The sequence below is a fragment of the Schistocerca serialis genome, chromosome 7 (assembly GCF_023864345.2).
Source record: "Schistocerca serialis cubense isolate TAMUIC-IGC-003099 chromosome 7, iqSchSeri2.2, whole genome shotgun sequence".
In the NCBI taxonomy this organism is placed as follows: domain Eukaryota; kingdom Metazoa; phylum Arthropoda; class Insecta; order Orthoptera; family Acrididae; genus Schistocerca; species Schistocerca serialis.
This window is the reverse complement of record NC_064644.1, coordinates 88,039,898-88,063,734: the sequence shown is the minus strand read 5'-3', so window position 1 is coordinate 88,063,734 and position 23,837 is coordinate 88,039,898. Positions and strand designations below refer to the sequence as shown.

General features: G+C 42.2%; 1 protein-coding gene across 6 annotated transcripts in view; it reads right to left on the bottom strand.

The window, feature by feature from the left end:
- The window catches only part of LOC126412113 (zinc transporter 1), a 652,968-nt gene that overhangs the window by 33,006 nt on the left and 596,125 nt on the right, over window positions 1-23,837 (bottom strand). For all 6 annotated transcript variants that reach the window (XM_050081545.1, XM_050081547.1, XM_050081550.1 and 3 more), the window contains 2 exons: window positions 15,487-15,612; window positions 15,226-15,404 (listed from right to left, as the gene is read on the bottom strand). In XM_050081545.1, the coding sequence (XP_049937502.1) occupies window positions 15,226-15,404; window positions 15,487-15,612 (305 nt within the window). The remainder of the gene's footprint in view (window positions 1-15,225; window positions 15,405-15,486; window positions 15,613-23,837) is intronic.

Genomic DNA, 23,837 nt, shown 5'->3' with positions numbered 1-23,837 from the left:
CCAGTCCTCCAGCAGGTGTCTTATGGTTTTCCAAATCAAAAAACACTGCTACAGTCCGGTATTGCTGGAGAAAACCATTCACAACATGGTTTGACAAAGTGACAAGATGGTCAGCTGCAGAATGGTGTGCTCAAAATCCACACCATGCAGTGGTTAGTAAATTGTGTGACTTGAGTCACCATACCAGCCGGGCATGAATCGTATGTTCCATTAGCTTTCAAACACAGCTGGTGAGAGAAGTGGGGCAGTAGCTAGAAGAACAGTGTTTGATCTTACTGGCCTTAGGTATGGGTACAATAGCTGCTTCATGCCTGTGTCTGGGAAATGTACCCTTTGCCCAGATGCAATTCTACATACGAAGGAGAATGTGCTTGTCCACTAGAAAAAGGCGCTGCAACATCTGAATGTGAACATCGTCTGGCCCTGGGGTGGAGGATTGGGATGAAGTGAGAGGATTGGGATGAAGTGAGAGGATTGGGATGAAGTGAGAGGATGATCTAGCTCCCTCATAGTAAAAGCAGCATTGTAGCATGCATTATTCTGAGGAAGGGTACCACCCAAGCCTCCTCCATTTGTCTCTGGAGGAAGGCACGGTGATAGTTGGTGGAGCCCAAAATCTCAGCAAAATAGTGGCCCAAGGTGTTGGAGATAGCAACAGGGTCCAGTATGATATCATTTGCTACAGCCAGGCCAGAAATTGGGGAATGGACCTCGGTCCCAGAGAGCCTGCGGAGTGTGGCCCACATGACGGAAGAGGGAGTAGAACTGTCTAAAGAATTACTAAAGGAAATCCAGGCAGCTTTTTAGCTATCTCGAAGAATGTTACAACACTGCACATATAATAAACAGTTGCAAATGTAGTTTGCCATTGTAGGACGAGAGTTAAAAATGTGGAGAGCATGTCTCCGCTTGCAAATTGCATTGTGGCATGTCTCAGTCCACCGAGGGACCGGGACATGGTGCAGTAAAGGTGAAGTGCACAGAATGGAATGTTCTGCAGTGGTAAGGATAACATTTGTAAGGTATTCTAACTAGTCATCACAACATGGGAAATGGTGTCCAGCAAAGGTTGCCTGGGAGGAGTAAAGCCTCCAGTTGGATTAGAAAGCTGCCATTTGGGTTTACATGTAGGTGGCGTAGGAGTCAGCAAATGGACAGCACATGGGAAATGTTTGCTCGAATACATGTCAGAGAGAATGGACCACTCAAGATGATGGACAAGCTGGGCAGTGGAGAATGAGTGGTCTAAATGGGAATAGGTGTGTGTGGGGAGAATGAAAGGAAAGTGGGTGCTCCAGTGTTAAGGCAGATGAGGTTCAGTTGATTGAGAAGGTCAGCCAAGAAGGCACCTCTCTGACAGGTTCAGGAAGAGCCCCAAAGGGGATGGTGTTACCCAATAAGCTGGACGTAGTCTGGCCTGATAACACTGACTGATGAAAGGATATAGATGGTACAAAGAGAAAACGTGGAAGGCAAATGCAGATTGCAACATCTTGTAGTCAGCTGTTCAGTGAGATGGTCTCACTATGAACATCGTGGACGAGCAGCACAGTTCCCCCACAAGATGGAATGCCATCCTTAGGGGCGAAGGTCAAAATGGACAACAAAGAAATGCGAGAGGTTGAAGTAGTCACGAGTATGCAACTTTGTTTCCGGGAGGCAGAGAACATGTGAACACTGTGATTCCAAAAGCAGCTGTAATTCCTCCTTGTTGAATCTATGGCTGTGAAAGTTCCACTGGAGAAGGGTCATGGCCACAAAAGGGGAGGAGGAAAAAAAATTAAGGGGTGTCACCTTGGTGGCTGTCGAGTGCCAGCATTCAAAGACACACTGCTACAGGGTGCGGAGGCTGGAGGGTCCTTCTCTGTGAGGTGTCAGCTTTCTCCCTTGCTCAGTCTGTGAATACCAAGGCAGAAATATAGTTGGCCCCACCCACCGGCGACAGGAGGTTGGCTGTGTGAGAGTACCGAGCAGTGACAGCATTGAAGAGGATCTCCAAGTTGGTGATGGAGAAGACTGTTTGCTTTGTTTGATTTCTTGGATCCTTAATGGTTGGCGGGTGAAGATTCAGATGTTCGTTGGCTGCAGGGGTGTAAAAACTCTTCACATGGGTGTTCTTTCCATCCAGTCTGACCTGCTGGTTGTGTAGCAGGTGATTTCAACTCATTGCACAACTGGAGGAGAAGATGCAAATGCTGCTGTGACACTGGGCAATTTTACAATCACAGTAATGAATTTGAAGTCACAGGTCTGCTTGGCCACATCCTTCATGGAGCAAGATGTAGCAAGAATGATACTGTAATGCTAGATGGTAGAACGCAGGGCTTCTGACTAGCCAACAACTTATGAGAGATGGGGTTAGGCAATTTCTCCCTCACCCAGACCTACTGGATGGCCTGCTCATCAAGATACATGGGACATTCTTGGGAGGAAACTGCATGGTTGCCATTTCAATTGATAGAGTGGGGAGAAGGAGGTGGGCAATCGTCCTTGTGAGTATCCTTACCACAGGTAAAACATTTTTCCAGGTGTCTACAGGACATTTGAGTGTGGCTGTAAGATACCACTGGTAGCAGCACATTGGGATCAGACTGTGATAACTTCATAGCCTGCTTTGATCTTTGAGGGGAGCACTACTCTATCAAATGTGAGAGAAAGAGTGCATGTGGGCAGTAAGGATGCATCTATTTTTTTCATCACCTGATAGGCTGCAGTGACGCCCTGACCAGACAGGTAAATTTGGATTTCTGCCTTGATCAGACCACTGAGCAGCATAGTGTAAATAATGCCATGTGAAGAATTCAGCATTCAATGAGCCTTGACACACGCAGGATAGCCATGGAGGAGCAAAGCACAAGTCAATTGTTGTGCTTGAGAATCAGGATTAGTCTCCATAAGCAAAGTGCTGTTGCATAAATGAGAGCAGAATTTCATAGGGCCGGCAATTGGATCAACACCCTTCTGAATAATAAACAGATTAACTGTAGCAAAGGATTGACCATCTTGATTACATGAAACCACGAGGACCCATGGTGCAGCTGGGAATATCTTTGAATTGTTAGCCTCATTCCATTTATGTTTAATAGACATAGACTGAAGATAACGAACGGCTCACTGTGAGAAAATCCCCATGATCTCCGGCATCTCCGATTGCGTGCTCCTTCCAACTGGAGGCCCCCCCTCAGAGGGAGACTCACCCACCTTAGGTGATTGTTCACACCTCCTGTTCAGGAGGAACCAGTTGGCAATTTGGGAAGGTAGCAGCTCAGGCAGTCACCCCTCCCTGGGACTGGCCAGCACCAGAGGCTACATGTGAACACTACCCGTTGACCCAGGGCTAAAAACTACACTTTACCCAGTTACCTGTTGTGCATCACATGCATGGGCCGGCCTTCAGAAGTGCACAGGGCGGAAGAAAGAAAAGAGGAACCTCAAATGCCAAAGCATAGGAAGTATAGGAGAAAGGGACCAAAGAAAGGAAAAAAGAATGAAAAAAACACTGGAGGGCTGTTCTGATGCCAGGCTACTGAAAATTCGGGACATAGTTCCAACAATATCCTAGACATGTTTTCCAAGGGAGAGAAAAAGAATAACAGGAGGATAGACATGCAGCACAGAAGGGAAAAGTGCTGCAAAGGTTGGGGCCCATAGTAGCCATCCGCGAACTCACCAAAGGGTGGTGAGACCATGGGGACAAAGATGTGGAAGAGGGAGAAGAAAACTTCAAATTTAGATAATTTTGAGGAACAGGCTGTCAAGAGGCTGGTACATAATTACCCTGTGACACTTAAACAGAGCCCAACATTAAAATCCCAAGTTCTGTTAGTCAGAGAGAACAGTTCATTTAAAGGAGCATGTCGTCATTATGATCCTTACTACACAAGTTAGTTCAGATACTTCAGTTTTTATGTATTGTGTTTGTCTTGTTTATATGTTTGTATAATTCACATTGTATAACATTTACCAGGTGTAGGATGTCATCAGATAACAGGAAGTTGCTATTTGACCATTAGATGTGCAAAATAAACATACCAACTTTTTGAATAAAGGGGAAATTATCGTAAAGAGGACAGATTCATCATATACATGGATATAATATACAGTCATAGTTCTAACACTAGTCGCTCCTGGGAACACCAGCTAGTCAAGGCACTGACTGTGCAGGGAGAGAGGCATGTGTCTTTGCACGAAGCTGAGGCCTATGCTGCCTGTAGCACAGCTAATGGCAGTGTCTACTGTACTGGACAGGCCTCAACAGATGAACCAGATAAACAATGTCCCACAACACATTCCAAAAATCCTTCCCCAGGAACCCAAACCAAGCTGTGATATTATCCATGCCAATGTATGGGTGGCATATGGGAAGATGTGTCATGAATGGAGCTTCAGGGATACTGGGTAACCTCCGTGACTAATTAGCCTTGCACTGTATGGGGACGGGAACAGTGGATTGGCTTCTGGAGATAGCGCCCAAGATACTTCTGTGGGAGGAGACAAATATGCTGGTCAACCTAATAAATCCCCAGTTCTCATGAGCAAATGAAGAACACAGACCAAAATAAAACAAGAACTGATGGACTTGAGACAACCAACACCCAGGCATGAGGCTGGAACTGATGGAAGCTGTTTCCATAACCAGTCCAGACCAAAAAGTGGAAATCATTACCGAGAAGTAGGACTGAGTTAAGATCAAATCCTTTTTGTAGGGCTCAGAGGCGAGTACTTATTGGAAAAAAAGAGGAAGACAAAGAGTGGCTTCCTAAAAAAAAAGACTGTGTCAGAGTGAAAGGGGCAAACAGACACTTTCCGCCTCCAAGACAGGAAACAAGAGAGGGGTCTAATATTCCCACTTCTCAGGATAATCAGATCTGGAAAAAGCCAAGGCAAGAAATAGGGAAAGATACCCACAGTACTGCAGTCTCAGTTTTCAGGATGGTGGTAATCCAAAAGGGATATCCACTTGTCAACATCACATCACATCAAGTGAAGCTCGTTCAGATGGCTCTGTTTGAGAAGATTGGCGAGGATGTTGCTGTAATCTGTCTGTGAGGGAATGGGAACATTGGATTGGTTTCAGGAGATAGTGCCCAAGATACTTCTGTGGGAGGAGGTGAAGTTGCTGGTCAAGACAGTGGCTGACCTCTTCGGGACTGCAAAGAGATCAATTTGGGTACCAAAATTTCTTAAGGATACTCCACCAAAGACATTGTCTGATAAAGTACAGGTGCACAACCACAAGGTCTCTAAAGGTGACTAGAGGTCAATAAAATGAAAGGTTGTATCAGATGACGAAAATCTTGAGGTGAAACTCAGTGAAGAATCCTTTGCAGGTTACCATCAGGACAACCAAAGACATCAGAAGTAACTATGGAAGCAAACTGGCAGGTACATGTGTTGCAGATACACTGAAACACAGTAATAGGCCAACTGCTGCCCTGAGTCATCTGCTGGGAAGACAGGAGATCGATATCCAGGAACACGGTTTATATTAAGGGGGTCTTTCAGACTTCAGAGGAACTGGAGGTATGTTGATTTTTGCTAGATATTGAAAGCACTCCAGAACATTTATTATGTCAAGAATGGAATTCCATTCAAGCTGAAGGTGGACTTTTGTTCCAGGGGCTTCATGACCATCAGGGTGAAGCAGCAAAAGGAAGGTAGCACGAGGGAAATTTTACTGGCCTCAATTTACCTTTCTCACAAGGACAATGCTCCTCTCAGGGCCAGTTTAAGAACATTGTTCCACACAAGTGGTGCATAATTTGGTACACTGGAGCCATCCTTATCTGACGTCAGGCATATCAAGTTTGAGGTTGGAATAGGCACTTAACAGACCATGGCCTACAGGAATCCTAAGAAAACAGGCTGGGACTCATATAGGAAAGACCTAAACTCATGCCTATCTGAAATCAGAACTTCAATAACGAATCTAGCAGGTCTGAGGAAATGGCAGATGAAGAGACATCTACCATACTTACAAAACACTCTTATCATCAAGAAGTGTACAAATCAGAATGGTACCTTGGTGGCACAGTAACCTGGAATTGGAAAGTAACCAAGAAAGAATGAAGGAAGATTGGATTTAATGTCATTAAAGACAGAGCACAAGCTCAGATTTGTGGAGGATGGGGAAGGAACTTAGCCATGCCTTTCCAAAGAAACTATACTGGAATTTGCCTGTCGTGACTTATGGTAATCACCACAAAGTAAGCAGGTAAGAATGAAAGGACAATGGGCAAAATATTGGGAGGCCCTTGCCAAATACAATCTCGCATTTATGTAATTGGAACTATCGACCTGGAAGGTATTCTGTGAGGAAATGGAAGGTACAGCTACATGTGTCAGACTTCAAAAAACTCTCACTAAAATAACAACCAATTCAGCAGGCACTCTAAGGAAGGAAGATAATGAGTATACAAAGACAGCATGCGATATGCTGGATGGGCTCCTCAAGGTTCACTTCCTTCATTGCACTCTGGCAGATAACACAGACCAAGATTCAGTCCCAGAAATGTACTCATTTTCAGGAAACCAAAGGGAGAACTCTGAATCTGCCCTGTTGTTGTTGTGGTCTTCAGTCCTGAGACTGGTTTGATGCAGCTCTCCATGCTACTCTATCCTGTGCAAGCTTCTTCATCTCCCAGTACCTACTGCAACCTACATCCTTCTGAATCTGCTTAGTGTATTCATCTCTTGGTATCCCTCTATGATTTTTACCCTCCACGCTGCCCTCCAATACTAAACTGGTGATCCCTTGATGCCTCAGAACATGTCCTGCCAACCGATCGATCCCTTCTTCTAGTCAAGTTGTGCCACAAACTTCTCTTCTCCCCAATCCTATTCAATACTTCCTCATTAGTTATGTGATCTACCCATCTAATCTTCAGCATTCTTCTGTAGCACCACATTTCGAAAGCTTCTTTCTCTTCTTGTCTAAACTATTTATTGTCCATGTTTCACTTCCATACATGGCTACACTCCATACAAATTATTTCAGAAACGACTTCCTGACACTTAAATCTATACTCGATGTTAACAAATTTCTCTTCTTCAGAAATGCTTTCCTTGCCATTGCCAGTCTACATTTTATATCCTCTCTACTTCGACCATCATCATTTATTTTGCTCCCCAAATAGCAGAACTCCTTTACTACTTTAAGTGTCTCATTTTCTAATCTAATTCCCTCAGCATCACCAACTTATTCGACTACATTCGAATCTGCCATACAACATGTTAAACTAAAAAAATTAAAAAAAACAACCCAGTAGACAGTGGGAACATTTCAAACATTCAGGTCACCAGGTTCTGATGGAATCTTTCCGGCTCTATTGCAACAAGAAGGAGAGGGACTACTTAGATTTCTATGCAGACTGTTTAGAGTCAGACTAGCAGTAGGAGTCATTCCTAATGCTTGGAGGACAGTGAAAGTTGTTTTCATCCCAAAGCCAGGGAGAACTGATCACACAAAGGAACACTGACCTGCCAAGTGATTGGTGAATCTTGCAGAAAGCATTGCCTCTTATTTCTCTAAGTTCGTCAGAGACTGTGTTGTAAAAATGAGCAGCTTAGACAAAGAAGAGGTGAACTCACATATCATTTTGAAGGACTATTCTTGGGGGCACATATAGTGCAAGTTGTGATCGAATTATTTGCTCAGTGGGGCTGGGAAGTCTTGCACCACCCACAACACTCCCCGGACTTTAGTCCTTGTGACTGCACCTTAATTCCTAAATTGAATCAGTTATTTTGAAAAGGGCATGAGTCAAATTTTTTGCCATATTGAGTTATGCTTGGATTCGGTATCTATAGAGATAGATACATCATTTTGTTTGAAAACGGCATCAGTCCAATAAATAACATAGGCAGAGGAAGGCAATGGGTTTGTTGGATCTTTTGAAAAGGGCATTACCCCTGGACTAATGTCCCTTCCAAAACAACTATGCTGCTGCTATCTGGTGGCCATGTTAGTAAATTTTTCAAGCAGCTGGTTGAGTGTTGTTTTATAGTTGATTTGCATGCAAACATGGACAGTGATACTAATGAGTCACCTCAAAAACACAAAAATGACCAACAAAACCCAGAAGAATATAAACAGAATAAGATTAAAAGGTGTAAGGTAAAGAGAAACGAACACATCAGCTATTTTGGGAAAGTCATTGCAGCCTGATTGGCAGGACCCGACTGCAGGTAAGTTTCTAGCCTAACTTTTATGTAGATTACATCTTATTAAAAATACAATCTAATACAAAATAAGCTTTCAACATAATGGTCAGCAGAACAATGAAAATCACATTTGAATGGGGCAAACATTCACTTCATCTTCACTAATTAAAACTTATAAAATAAATATATCAAATCTTAATGTAGGCTTATTCTGTTTACTGGGATCAATCAATGAATTTTACTGCAATTATTCACCTTCAACCACATAGCATAAAGTCTCACCTGTATTTAAGCTCAAATAAATTAAAAATCTGCAGTGTATTTCCACAGATTTATGCAGATAACACAGTTTGCCTAAATACCCATTACAAAACAGTAAAGCCAAAACTAGTAGCTTTTATTTGATTTCAGATGCAGTATGAAGTGTTTTACAGAATTCAGTGACCTAGACAACATAACAAGTTTGAAAAATTTCCATGATTTTGAAACTAAAACAGAGCAAGATATTTTCCTACAAGGCCAGCTGACTTTATCTGATGTTCATCACGGTAGACCATCGAATGATACTCCATAGGCCGGACTCCACAATGTTATGTACAGCATTACTGTTGCAGGTAACAGACATTCTATTTGCAAAAAAGTGTTTACCAGTTTGTATGGAGTACCCGAAAAGAGAGTGAGAAGACTTGTTGACTCGCTGACTGCAGGGGAATCTCCAAATGAAAATTGAGGAAAATCAGAAAATTCTAGAAACAAAGCTGTAGCAGAATCAGCTTGTGAAAAAATAAATGAGCATATTTCCTCTTTCCCAGTAAAGGAAACAGTTTATGCAAATCAAAATATCAAGTATTTGAATACCGAGCTAACAGTAATAATCATCATGCACTCTTTTGCAAAAAATATCCAGACATTAAAGTTACTTATTCATTTTATTGGATGTATTACAAGGAAGAGCTTCGGCTATGCATTTGGAAGGCCACAAAAAGGTGTGTGTGCTACTTGTAAGGAGCTCGGCCAAAAACTTAAAAGTGATTTTCTAAATGATAACACTAATGGTGTTGTAGCTGCAGAGCTGTTGGTACATAAGTATAGATCACAAAAGTTCTACAACAAACTGAAGGAAGTAACAGCAAATTGTGTTGAACAAGATGACATGGCATGTATTTGTTTCAATTACATGCAGAATTTGCCCTTGCCACACATCCCAGTGCAAGAGGTATTTTACGTGAGACAACTATGGGTGTACTTGTTTTGCATCCATGATATGAGAAAGGGAACCTCAATACATCATTTATATCATGAGGGCTTGGGCAGAAAAGGACCTAATGAGGTGTGCTCACTTCTTAATCATTACATATGTAATAACATACCTGACAGCACCAAGGAGCTTCATTTACTTTCAGATTCCTGTGGTGGTCAAAACCAAAACCACAAAGTCACACTCTATTATGAGTCTGATTTCAACAGGAAGATTCAACAAAATTGTACAATATTGTCCTACACGGTGGCACTCTTTTCTTCCCTGTGACCGTTACTTTGGGGTAATTAAAAGATATATAAAGGGGCATGATCATGTGTACTTGCCTACAGAGTATGTAATGAAAGTAGCTGAATCAAATTCAAAATGTAAATTTACTTGCATACTGCATGAAAAATCTTTCAGTATTGAGTTTAAAGGTTGGTGGGAAGATTTAACAAAACCACTTCGACTGAATCTTTGGGAAATAGGGTGCCAAAAAAGGACAAAATTGATTTTAATATATCAAAGTATTTCATGTTGCAGTGTGAAAAATATAATCCTGGTGTGTTAAAAGCTAATGAACATACTGATTGGTTAAAAGTACACCACTTTACTCTGGCTAAGGCAGGAAACATTTCCTTACCAACAGAGGAGGCTTACCACAACAAGTGCCCAATCAACCATAAGAAAGCTGAAGATATTAAAAAGTTGGTAAAGTACATTCCACAGGGGCATCTTCCCTTTTATGAAGAAATATGTGAATGGCTGACAAGACGAAGAACTCAATGATGACTGAATATAAAATACAACCTTAAAATGCACATATTTTGTCATTTTTTGTCGATAATACAAATAAGTAATGGTTTTTTTGATACAATGTTAACATATTCAAATTCAACATTAAATAAAAAACACATTTTCTTAGAAAGTGCTATTATTCAAATTTCCCTTTTTTTGAAAATGGCACAAGTCCACTTACTTTAAACTTTTTTTGCAAAAACAAAAAAAGATCATCACTTGCAATTAATGTATACAATAGATGTTAAATATATGCATCAATAAAAAATTCTTTAAAAAATAAAAATCAATTAAAAAAATAACAGTTTTAATTGATTTCCCAAAAATTGCCCTTTTCAAAACTACTGATTCAACTGAAGGAAGCACTCCATTGAATTCATTTCAGTAATTGTTAGGCAATAGACCACTGCACTCTGTCAACATAACTGGGGCACTGTTGACAGTATCGTATGGCCTCCACATCAATGGCAATGGGTTACGCACAATGCTGGTGATTACTTTGAAGGACAGTGAAACTTACACTTTCAACTGCAACTACACTCCAAATTGAGACAACTTCTTAGTGTGTATAAATCCTAATGTCAACATCAGTGATTTTTTTTCCCCCTGTGGACATGACTTACTATACTCTTTGCTAGCAGTCTCATGATAAGGGTAAGCATATTACATTTTTTCATATGTAAATGTCTGAAATCTATTTATGCCGGCTGCACAAAATTCTTGGTGAAAACCTCTAATCAATTTGATTTTCTTTCAGGAATTCTAATACGTATCTAAAGAGCATTCTAATTGGTCTGGGAGGCTGCAGAATACTTTTTTATCAGCCCCCCATGAAACATGGACCTTGCTGTTAGTGAGGAGGCTTGAGTGCCGCAATGATACAGATGGCCGTACCGTAGATGCAACCACAATGGACGGGTACCTGTTGAGAGGCCAGACAAACGTGTGGTTCCTGAAGAGCGGCAGCTGCCTTTTCAGTAGTTGCAGGGGCAACAGTCTGGATGATTGACTGATCTGGCCTTTTAACACTAACCTAAACGGCCTTGCTGTGCTGGTACTGCGAAAGGCTGAAAGCAAGGGGAAACTACAGCTGTAATTTTTCCTGAGGGCATGCAGCTATACTGAATGGTTAAATGATGATGGCATCCTCTTGGATGGCATTCTACAGATAGGAGCGTGGAATGTCAGATCCCTTAATAGGGCAGGTAGGTTAGAAAATTTAAAAAGGGAAAGGAGTAGGTTAAAGTTTCATATAGTGGGAATTAGTGAAGTTCGGTGGCAGGAGGAACAAGACTTTTGGTCAGGTGAATACAGTGTTATAAATACAGAATCAAATAGGGGTAATGCAGGAGTAGGTTTAATAATGAATAGGAAAATAGGAATGCGGGTAAGCTACTACAAACAGCAGAGTGAACGCCAAGATAGATACGAAGCCCACACCTACCACAATAGTACAAGTTTATATGCCAACTAGCTCTGCAGATGAAGAAGACATTGATGAAATGTATGATGAGATAAAAGAAATTATTCAGATAGTGAGGGAGATGAAAATTTAATAGTCCTGGGTGACTGGAACTCGATAGTAGGAAAAGGAAGAGAAGGAAACATGGTAGAATTTTGCACAGAGCCTAACTTAATCATAGTTAACACTTCATTTAAGAATCATGAAAGAAGGTTGTATACTTGGAAAAACCCTGGAGATACTAAAAGGTGTCAGATAATGGTAAGACAGAGATTTAGGAACCAGGTTTTAAATTGTAAGACATTTCCAGGGGAAGATGTAGACTCTGACCACAATCTACTGGTTATAAACTGTAGACTAAAACTGAAGAAACTGCAAAAAGGTAGGAATTTGAGGAGATGGGGCCTGGATAAACTGAACGAACCAGAGATTATAGAGAGCTTCAGGGAGAGCATTAGGGAATGAAATACAGTTGAAGAAGAATGGGTAGCTTTGAGAGATGAAATAATGAAGGTAGCAGAGGATCAAGTAGGCAAAAAGATGAGGGCTAGTAGAAATCCATGGGTAACAGAAGGGATATTGAATTTAATTGATGAAAGGAGAAAATATAAAAATGCAGTAAATGAAGCAGCCAAGAGGAATACAAACGTCTCAAAAATGAGATCGACAGGAAGTGCAAAATGGCTAAGCAGGGATGGCTAGAGGACAAATGTAAGGATGTAGAGGTGCATATCACCAGGGGTAAGATAGATACTGCCTACAGGAAAATTAAAGAGACCTTTGGAGAAAAGAGAACCACTTGCATGAATATCAAGAGCTCAGATGGAAACCAAGTTCTAAGCAAAGAAGGGAAAGCAGAAAGGTGGAAGGAGTATATAATGGGTCTATACAAGGGTGATGTTCTTGAGGACAATATTATAGAAATGGAAGGGAATGTAGATGAAGATGAAATAGGAGATATGACACTGCGTGAAGAAACTTCCTGGCAGATTAAAACTGTGTCCCCGACCGAGACTCAAACTCGGGACCTTTGCCTTTCGTGGGCAAGTGCTCTACCAACAGAGCTACCGAAGCACGACTCACGCCCGGTACTCACAGCTTTACTTCTGCCAGTATCTCGTCTCCTACCTTCCAAACTTTACAGAAGCTCTCCTGCGAACCTTTCAGAACTAGCACTCCTGAAAGAAAGGATACTGTGGAGACATGGCTTAGCCACAGCCTGGGAAACTGCGTGAAGAGTTTGACATAGCACTGAAAGACCTGAGTCGAAAGAAGGCCCCGGGATTAGACAACATTCCATTAGAACTACTGACGGCCTTGGGAGAGTCAGGCCTAACAAAACTCTACCATCTCATGGGCAAGATGTATGAGAGAGGCGAAATTCCCTCAGACTTAAAGAAGAATACAATAATTCCAATCCCAAAGAAAGAAAGTGTTGACAGGTGTGAAAATTACTGAACTATCAGTTTAATAAGCCACGGCTGCAAAATACTAACATGAATTCTTTACAGATGAATGGAAAAACTGGTAGAAGCCAACCTCAGGGAAGATCAGTTTGGATTCCGTAGAAATGTTGGCACACCTGAGGCAATATTGACCCTACGACTTATCTTAGAAGAAAGATTAACAAAAGGCACCTACGTTTCTAGCATTTGTAGACTTAGAGAAAGGTTTTGACAATGTTGACTGGAATACTCTCTTTCAAATTCTGAAGGTGGCAGGGGTAAAATACAGGGAGCGAAAGGCTATTTACAATTTGTACAGAAACCAGATGGCAGTCATATGAGTCAAGGGGTATGAAAGGGAAGCAGTGGTTGGGAAGGGAATGAGACAGTGTTGTAGCCTCTCCCTGATGTTATTCAATCTGTATATTGAGCGATCAGTAAAGGAAATAAAAGAAAAATTTGTAGTAGGAATTAAGACCCATGGAGAAGAAATAAAGACTTTGAGGTTCGCCGATGACACTGTAATTCTGTCAGAGACAGCAAAGGACCTGAAAGAGCAGCTGAACGGAATGGACAGTGTCTTGAAAGGAGGATATAAGATGAACATCAACAAAAGCAAAATGAGGATAATGGAATGTAGTCGAATTAAATCGGGTGATGCTGTGGGAATTAGATTAGGAAATGAGACACTTAAAGCAAGTCATTTCTGAAAGTATTTGTATAGAGTGTAGCCACGTATGGAGTGTAGCCATGTATGGAAGTGAAAAGTGGATGATAAATAGTTTAGACAAGAAGAGAATAGAAGCTTTCGAAATGTGGTGCTACAAAAGAATGCTGAAGATTAGATGGGTAGGTCACATAAATAATGAGGAGGTATTGAATAGAATTGGAGAGAAGAGAAATTTGTGGTGCATCTTGACTAGAAGAAGGGTTTGGTTGGTACGGCATATTCTGAGGCATCAAGGGATCACCAATTTAGTATTGGAGGGCAGTGTGGAGGGTAAAAATCATAGAGGGAGACCAAGAGATGAATACACTAAACAGATTCAGAAGGATGTAGGTTGCAGTAAGTACTGAGAGATGAAGAAGCCTGCACAGGATAGAGTAGCATGGAGAGCTGCATCAAACCAGTCTCTGGACTGAAGACCACCACAACAACAACAACATAGGCAGACATGATTAAGTTATGACCTAATTTTGATAAAATGACCAATAGGGTTTTGATGATGATGATGACGATACTTTTAAAATATTGTTAATTATCTACTACGTTGTATCCCACTAAAGAGTTTCTTTCTTCTGAGTTGCTAAAGAGTTATGAAAGAACTTGAAAAATAAGTTAAAAACTGGGAAAATGAGCCATATTTTTCTACCTCAGTAGATGATTGAAACATTTTATTGGTTTCATAATTTTATCTGGTACTACAGATTGTCCAACCAGAGAGATTAGTTGTTAGCAAGCTGTGATATGATAGTGTCACTTGTAAAAAGTTCATACCATATAATAAATACCTTGCACTAAAAGCATCATTCCATTCCACAGATAATAATGAAGCAAATGCAAATGAAAGGAACTGAAGGGTCAAGAGCAAAGTCTTACTGTCACTATGAATAAAAGTTTCCACAAATGGGAAATTTTTTACGCAAATTTTTTCATTTGATGAAATGATGGTTAGGTATTATAACTGTCATTCTCTGAAACAATTTCTAAAAGGGAAACCCATTAGATCTGACTATAAATTTTGGGCTTTGTGTGGAAGTAATGGCTACTGTTATATAATTTGGATCATCACTGTGAGATGGATGTCTCTGAAAACACATATCCTTTGAGAAGTTATGTTGTGAAAATGATGCTCAAGTGAGTCAGTGACCCAAACAGCCATACTGGATACTCTGATAACTTTCTCATTTCGCATGTTCGAACACTGCAAGTACCCAGTGTCCTATATGTACGACAGTGATTATTTTTATTTGTGTCACAAGGAATCAAATTTAATGTCAGCGTATGTTATTTAAGACCTTTCTAACAATTCCTTGAGAAATTTGAAGAATTTCAATCTTAGAACAATTTTTATGTCAATGGTTACTTAATCATGATATTCGTATCAGTTTCTCACCTTTGGATTAAGAAAAATTATATGTGCTGTGCAAAACACCTTGCTTGGTGTCAGTCTCCACACATGCAGGTCATGCACATTTATGATGTCAGGGAACTCTCGTATGAGCTCTACTCTGAATGAGTCTATGTTGATCGTATCTGGTATTGTCTGAAGAAGGATCAGTCCTGACTCCTTCACTGTAACAGTACAATGTAGTTAATAAGATGCACACTAATATGTGGTGTAGAAATATGAAGACATGTTTCTTCCTTTACTTACTGTATGGGTAACTTAGCACTAGAAGGGACACTGCCGAGATGATAGACAAGACAGGATCCACAAACTTGGCTACATACACATCTGTGAAGTACACAATGACTGCACAGATTATTACCAATATGGAACCTGCAAAAAAAGTAGTCTGTTAGCACCACCTATTACCACAGAAACTCACTCACTCACTCACACAAACACCAATAGGTGAAATACAATTTGATGTGAAAGCATTATCTATGCAGTGTGCAGAACTTGAACACAATCATGACAAAACAACATGTTTTCTTAACAGTTGTTAGGACTGCAATGGAAAAAAGTAAAGCTTATTCATAACGAACCCAAATATACATATATAATTAGGAAAGACCTAAATTGGGTTCACAATTAAGGATACAGGGTACTTTTCTGGCTCAATAGTATGTAAAAATTAACACCTATTTCTTTCAGGTACTGTTTATAATGTATATGTTTTACAGATTTTTTTGTTGATATCGGGTAATGCAGCAACTTTCTAAACAAATTAGAAGTATTTTCAATATTTTTGAACCTGCTTAGGGTTATTTAAAAATTACAAAGAAATTGATGCAATTTTTTTCCAAAATGCTTCTTCAAATTGAAATACCATTTAATCTGTGGCATCTCTGAAATGACGTGACAGTTCTTGACTTTGCTCTTTGTTTTGCTTCTTTTTCTTTGTGTTCTAGCACTACGTTCAACAGCCATTTTTCTGTATTCACTCTATTAAGTGACAAAATAAGTGTTGTTTCGATCATGAAAGTGCATTGTTATGGTTCAACGCCACAAAAACCCACAGTGGTGTCCCTGACTTCAACACTGTGCATTCGGGAATTATTTTCATCAGTGACAGACCCCATGTGTCGGCCCACATTGTCTTGAGAACAATGGATCTTCCAGTGTCGATTTGTGGAAGTGTGTCGCACCCTAGCAATTGGCCTTTTGTATTTAATAGTGTCCCTAGTGTACAGTTGGTTAAAAGTGAACAATTTACTGGCCCCTGCCATGCCAGCAGCCACTTAACCATTGCCAGCCCAACATGGTCACCATCAAATGCTACTACACAGCAGGGCCTGCCACCCAGACAGTGCACACCACCCAGAAATTGCATGCCACTCACCGACAGTGAACGATAATCATGTGAAGGACATTGTGTTTCACCCTCCAGTTAAGCAGTCGCCTTCCAGTTAGTTCGATGTGCAGATGCAGTTCGAGAACTGTACTCTGAACTCTCACACGTGTGGGGGTCACAGATTCCTACTTGCCTGATGTCATTGCCCCCCCCCCCCCCCCAAATCAAGATGTTGCTTCGTCTGTGTCCAGGGATAACATTTCCTTGGCCTTCCACGTCACCATCGTGGACGAACCTGTGGTTGGGTTGGACGTTTTACACTATTACGAGCTTTCACGGGACCTCCAGGCTGCTACGCTCCACCACGTGTCTGGTTCTACCATTCCGTACCTGAACAAGTGCAGCACGTCTCCGCTCTTCACATCCTTGGCCACACTCTCTCATGTGTTTCACTGCTCGAAGATATTACGGTTCGCCTCTCCGATTTATCGGACATCCGCAAGCAGATCGACGGACTACGTACTCTTAAACTGGAGCTACGCTCCCGCATTGCTACTGCCTCCGCTGAATTGGCTCGTGCACGGATTACCTTACACTGCCTCTCTGCACAGCCGCTCCTGTCAACGCAACCTCCCTCTCCTACAGTGTCTTCACTCTGCTTCACTCCTGTGTCTAGCTGCACCTTTCATGCTGCTGGTTCTTTGCTAATACAATTGGACCTGCGGGACACTCCTGCCCCCAATTCTCAGGATCCTTCACATCGTGTGGCCATTGTGCCACGCCCACCATTCCTGTCTCCGGCCAAGGCTCCGCCCACGACACTCCAGCCCAGCTCGGACGCTTATGTCCCTGCTTCGCGGGATCGCTCGCTTTCCATAGCTACCATGCCTACTGCTGACACTTCGTACATGCTGTCCCAGAAATTGACGTTATTCAAACACCACCGCCTGTGCCCCCCCCCCCCCCCTCTCGCCCCACCCTGCGTGCTTCCCTTTGCGGGTCTCGGCAATCGGCAATGGCACCTGCCACCGAATCTGCGCCATGGATGGGCCTCCCATATGTCATAAAACTCAACGTCTTAATATTTCCAAATTGTTGTGAGCGAAAGAGAGAGTTCAGGATTTACTGGCTTCGGGTGTGTTCTAACCATCGGACAGCAACTGCTCCTCTCCCATCCATCTGGTGCCTAAGAAAGATGGTTCACTCCACATGTGTGGCGACTACAGGTCCCTTAATGTTAGGACTATTATAGACGACTGTCCGGTTCCTCATATCCAGGATTTCACGCAGTTACTGCATGGCTCGAAGTTCTTTTCTGTCTTGGACTGTTCGAAGGCATATCACCAAATTCCAATGCACCTGCCGGACATTCCAAAAACGGTGATCATTATGCCTTTCGGCCTTTTTGAATACTGCTTCACGCCCTATGGTTTAAAAAACACTGCGCAGATGTGGCAATGTTTCATTGATTCGATTTTGCTATCACTTCCTTTCGCTTTTGCCTATTTGGATGACATACTTACCTCTTCCTTGACGCAGTTCGTGTGGCTCTTGGGGCCAATGGCACGGTTATCCACCATGATAAATCGCAGCTCTGTTCCAGTTACTTTCCTTGGCCATACAGTCTCGGCTGATGGCCTCCGCCCTACTGATTCATGAACTGCGAACATCCTGACTCTGGCTCTCCCTGAGGATTACACACAACTGCGCCGTTTCCTAGGAATGGTGAACTTTATCAACGACATACACCTCAGGCTGCCTCCGCCCAGTCGGGTCTAACTGACTCCCTCTCCAGTAAAAATACAATGGGAAAGCGTAAATTGGACTGGACTAGGCCCATGCTAGATGCTTTCGACAATTTGAAATCGGCCATCATGCAGGCTACCCCCAAGGGGCAGATTTCTATCACTACTGATGCTAGGGAGTCGGCAGTAGGTGCTGTCCTCCAACAGCACACTGCAGACTCAACGCAGCTGCGCCGTTTCTTCTCAAAAAAGCTAACAAGCAGTCAGCGTAAATCGTCGGTCTTCAACCGTGAGCTCCTGGCGTTTTATGAGGCAGTCAAACATTTCAAGGGTGATGTCAAAGGATGCGATTTCACCATCTATTTGGACCATAACCCTCTTATTGACGTGATCCGCAAACTGGCGAAAGATCTCCCACCACGCTGCACACGGTACATGGACTTTATTTGCCAACATTCTTCAGATGCTTGTTACATCTGAGGTGTGGAAAACGTAGTTGCCAAATACCTCTCCCACATTTCGATGATCTCTGCCCCACTGAACTTGGAGGAACTGGCGTGACTTCAGGCTGAAGACGCGGACACACGTCTGCTCTCTGACGATGGATCTTTGGTCGTCATCAAATCTATTGCCCTGCACAGGTTGTCAACTCCTATCATCTGCGACGTTTCTACTGGTTCACCTGCCTATTGGTGCCTTCCCACCTTTGGTGCAGAATTTTCGAAGCGTTACATAATCTTGCCCACCTTGGACTGTGGGCAACAACATGACTCATAACCGAATGTTTTGTCTGGTCGGGCGTGTGGCACGATTGCCACTCAGTCACGCGCGTGCGTTCCTTGTCAGTGGAGCAAGGTGAGCAGAGACATGCAACTGCCTTTAGGGCAGTTCGACATCCCCAGGGGCCGCCTGTACCACGTGTACATTGATGTTGTCGGTCCTCTTCCCCCATCCGAGGGATACAAATACATGCTTTCGATGATCGACCGCGTCACCAATTGGGTTGAGGCGGTACCCTGATGGACATTACAGCTGAGACAATTGCTCACACTTTCATTTTGATGTGGGTGGCTAGATTTGGTTGCCCCGTCACTTACCATGGTCCAAGGCCGCCAATTCGAGTCGTCACTTTGCGCTCACCTGTGCGAGTTGTGCGGGGTGGCGAAATTGGACACGACTGCATATCATCCGCAGGCCAATGGACTAGTGGAGCAATGGCACAGAACTCTAAAAGCTGCACTCATGTACCACGGCAGGCTTTGGTCTGAGACTCTGCCATGGGTTTTGCTGGGAATCCATTCCACACACAAGGAGGACCTGTATGGTGATCCGCTCGTCCTGCCTGCTGAATTCATCAAGGACACTTCTCCAACGGACGCTACTGACCTGCTGACCCTCATCGAAGGAGTGCGTGCTCACGTGACCCCTTATTCACCTGCCTGTACCTCGCACTCACACCACACCACAGGTGTTTGTTCACGAGGACTTGAAATCGTGCAATTTCATCATGTTACAAGAAGACTCTGTCTGTGTGGCTCTGCAACCTCCTTACTCTGGCCTGCACCACATATTACACCACGGTGTCAATACATCCATGATTTTGCTCAACAGCTGCCCAAGTACAGTTTCGGTACAACATTTAAAGTCTGTATAGTCCCTCCCAGAGCCACTTTCACTGCTCCCTGCTGACCTGCCTTCACCGACACCTTGCCTGTTGCTGCTGCTGCTGAGGGCCCCTTCAAGTCGTCACCACCTGCGCAGCTGTCTAACACGCGGGATTCTGATGATGATGTGCTCGGGCCACACACTTCGTGCACCGGACACTGCCTCCACCTGTCGTGCTGGCACAATGATTTTTTTGTGGGCGTCTGCTAGCTCTGCCCTGCCGCGCTCTGCACCGCTGAGGGAGGGTGCCTCTGTGGCATCTCTGACGCGAAGTGACATTTCTTTGACTGTGCTCTATTAAGCAACAAAATAAATGTCATTTTGATCCTAATAGTGTGTTATTACAGTTCAACGCTACATAAAACCCACAAATCCTATGTTCTACATTTGAAGGAGACCAAATTTTTACTGGATATGCATGAGAAGATGGCTGAGGTACTAGACTCATATAATTCCACCTATTATGTATATTACGAGGATAAAAAGTATCACATCTTACATTTGAATTTTTATAATTTTTTTCCCTACTTAAAATGTTATTTTTTCTATAATTTAGTTGATTCTGCACTAAAGCTTAGAACTACTACATAAGTATAGACTATTGCAAGTAACAGAAAAAAAATAGAGCAATGCTTTGTAAACTTTAGGAAATATTTGTACCTGAATTCTGAAAAATACAACTTGTGGGAAATTGTGAATGAAGATATGAATGAAATAAAACCAATTTTCAGAGACCTGAGTGACCCTTTTTTGCTTAGTAAATGCCTTCATGGCGGCACTCAGAATGCAAATGAAACTGTGCCTCAAAACATTCCTGAAGCATAGTCTTCATCCTGCAGCATTTCTTCATTTTCAAATTTCCTCTTGGCATTCCTTTTAGCACTTCTTGCTTCTTGGTAACTCGAAGAGCGAATCTTTCAGCTTCGTGCACCCATTGTCACATGCAAGCAACTGATCTTCCATATAAAAGCCACATTTTATGCCTAAATTTCTCATGACTTCCAACCTACCTATCACTCTATCATTGAAACATCTCACTTCATATAGTACACCAACTTTTAGCGTGTTTAGTCCTAAAAAACATCCTTGGGTAATCTTTCCAATATGCAATGGTTGAAACTTTCATTTGCATTCTGAGTGCCGCTATGAAGACATTTATTAAGCAAAAAAGGGTCACTCAGGTCTCTGAAAATTGGTTTTATTTCATTCATAACAGTCTCAGGAAGAGGATGCTTATGATGGCATATTTGACCACTTTCTTTTGGTTTTTGGTAACCACACCAAGAATCTGCTCCTTTAGGGCAAATTCCGCGAACAGGGTGGTCACCTGTGGACAACTTATGAAAGTAGGTGGGCCATACAGCTTTTCTCATTGCTGTAATATCATTTGGAGGTGCAGTTTGTCTAATGGCCAGTCCATAATAACTCTGAAGAAAGTCTATTTCATTTTCTGACAATCTGCCTTGGCCAGACAGAGATTTTCCATCAGATAGCAACTTTCCTTTTATTTCTCTTTGTAGCTTCCTCAATCTATTTCAAGTTTCTGCTACCAGTCACTTTTTATTTTATTTTATGCTTAATCTAACATAATGCAACGCGTTTCGAACATGTTCCGTTCATTTTCAAGCGTTAATGCATACATATATACATACATAAAGAAATGTTATTTAAAAATAAACAGTCTTAAACTAGATTAGTCTAGAACACTTTGTCCATTGTTTTTTTAATTTTTTAATGTAGCTGCTGGTATGGCATTTGGGGGGAAGGAGGGGGGGAGTGTATATCTAGAAATCTAAATCAGTGATGTCTTCTGCTGGTTTTCTTCTTTGTTGCTGACTGTGTATATTACAGCCAATACCTATTAATAGTGCAGGTACTGCTACTCCCCAGGTGGCAGTGCACAGAGGCTGTGGTAAGAGGGTCAGACAGTTCCAGTGGAATGCAGGTATAGGTGGAGGCAGGTATAGTATCATAACTAAACTTACCTGCTAAGGACGTAGGTTAGGGAAGAAAAATTATTTATTTCTCATCCAACTTACATTTTTATAAGCAGGTGGTGGTGGTGGTCAGTGTTTAACGTCCCGTCGACAACGAGGTCATTAGAGACGGAGCGCAAGCTCGGGTTAGGGAAGGATTGGGAAGGAAATCGGCCGTGCCCTTTCAAAGGAACCATCCCGGCATTTGCCTGAAACGATTTAGGGAAATCACGGAAAACCTAAATCAGGATGGCCGGAGACGGGATTGAACCGTCGTCCTCCCGAATGTGAGTCCAGTGTGCTAACCACTGCGCCACCTCGCTCGGTATATAAGCAGGTACAGTAGGACTTTTTTGATACATGTTCTTGAGTTGATGGATAGAAGGACAGCCGTAGTATTCCAGGTCTTGAATAGAAGCAAATTTAAAGATTCGATGCATCCATGAGATGATCTCCTTCTCCTTCACATAGACGATAGTGTCCATGTGATCGAATAATTAAAGCGCAGTGACCATATCTTCATGGGGTATCGTCCCAGTGAATTACATGGTAGAAATGTGTTAACCACTTTGCACTTTTCTGTGTCTCAGTACACATCACTCGCTTGAAAGATCTTAGTGATGCAATGTTTGCGGAAAATATCTCCATTATTCCAGAATACTGTGTGTACACTACAAACGCAACATCTTTAAATACGAACTGTCTACACTCACTGTCATAGAAACCCTGAGCATCCGCAATGATGTTCACACCATGACACATCATCGTGAAATGCTCGAGGTATGGTGCAGTACCTATTCATTTATACAGCTCATTGCAAAACACCTGTGAGCGGGCAGTAGTTGATCACACAGTCACGTAGAACTAGAGCATACGTGGCAGTGTGTTCTGGGAAATTTGTTGATGAGTCAAATTCAATTCAAACATCTGTAGGTCCACATTTAATTATCTCATTCTGTTTCAAGCAGTCTATTACGATGATCGGTGAAAGCTCTTCAAACTTACGCGGACCGAGTAGACATCCTCCTCCCTCTCCTTCAGCAATTTCATAGTAAGAAGTGCAAAACCTTGCATACATGTCATTCGCTTGACTGTATACATTTTGATTCCACTGCAGATGTAGATTGTAATATGGGTAGAATTCTGAATTGAGGTAGACTTTGGTATTAGTTAACTTGCAATTGTCAAACACTGTGGAATCATTTGCTATGTTACCTCTTCTATCAGTCTGAAATGCAGGTATGATGAATCTAGGTGTGTCTAGATGGCTGGAGGTTTTAATAACTCATGTCTGTCTGCTCGCAGTCAGTAACACTGTGTACTCAAAAATCTCCCATGAGCGAAATGTCAATGACAGAAATGTACCTGAATTAAGGACTTTTAAAAGCTTCAAACACTCCTTGTCTGACACACTGATGTGAGGCATTTTCCATATTATCTTGCTGATTGTGATCATATTCTCCTCTTGAGCTCCTTAAACGTAGGAGTTATTGTCTGCCGCACACTGCACCAGAATGAGTTCCTGTTTAGCATTCATAATAATCTGTGTCATGTCCTCAAAGTATCCCATAAGCATTTTTAGTGGTATGCAGGCAGTAAATTGCTTGTACTCTGCAACTGTTCTATCCTCTGGATCGTCTACGAACCATCCTGCATTTTCTAAACTATGCAGATCTGCTGGTGATACCGAGACATATGTTTTAAGGGTTGATGTTATGCCAACATTGCGTGTATGGTCGATCTCAGACCCCCTGAGTTCATAGCGTATCTCTTGGAACAGGAATGCTGAAGTGCTATGTGTCAACTTGGATCCCACTGTATCGCTGCCGTCGGTTTTCTTGAATGACCCACCTAGATATATGAAACTCTTGCATGGAAGCT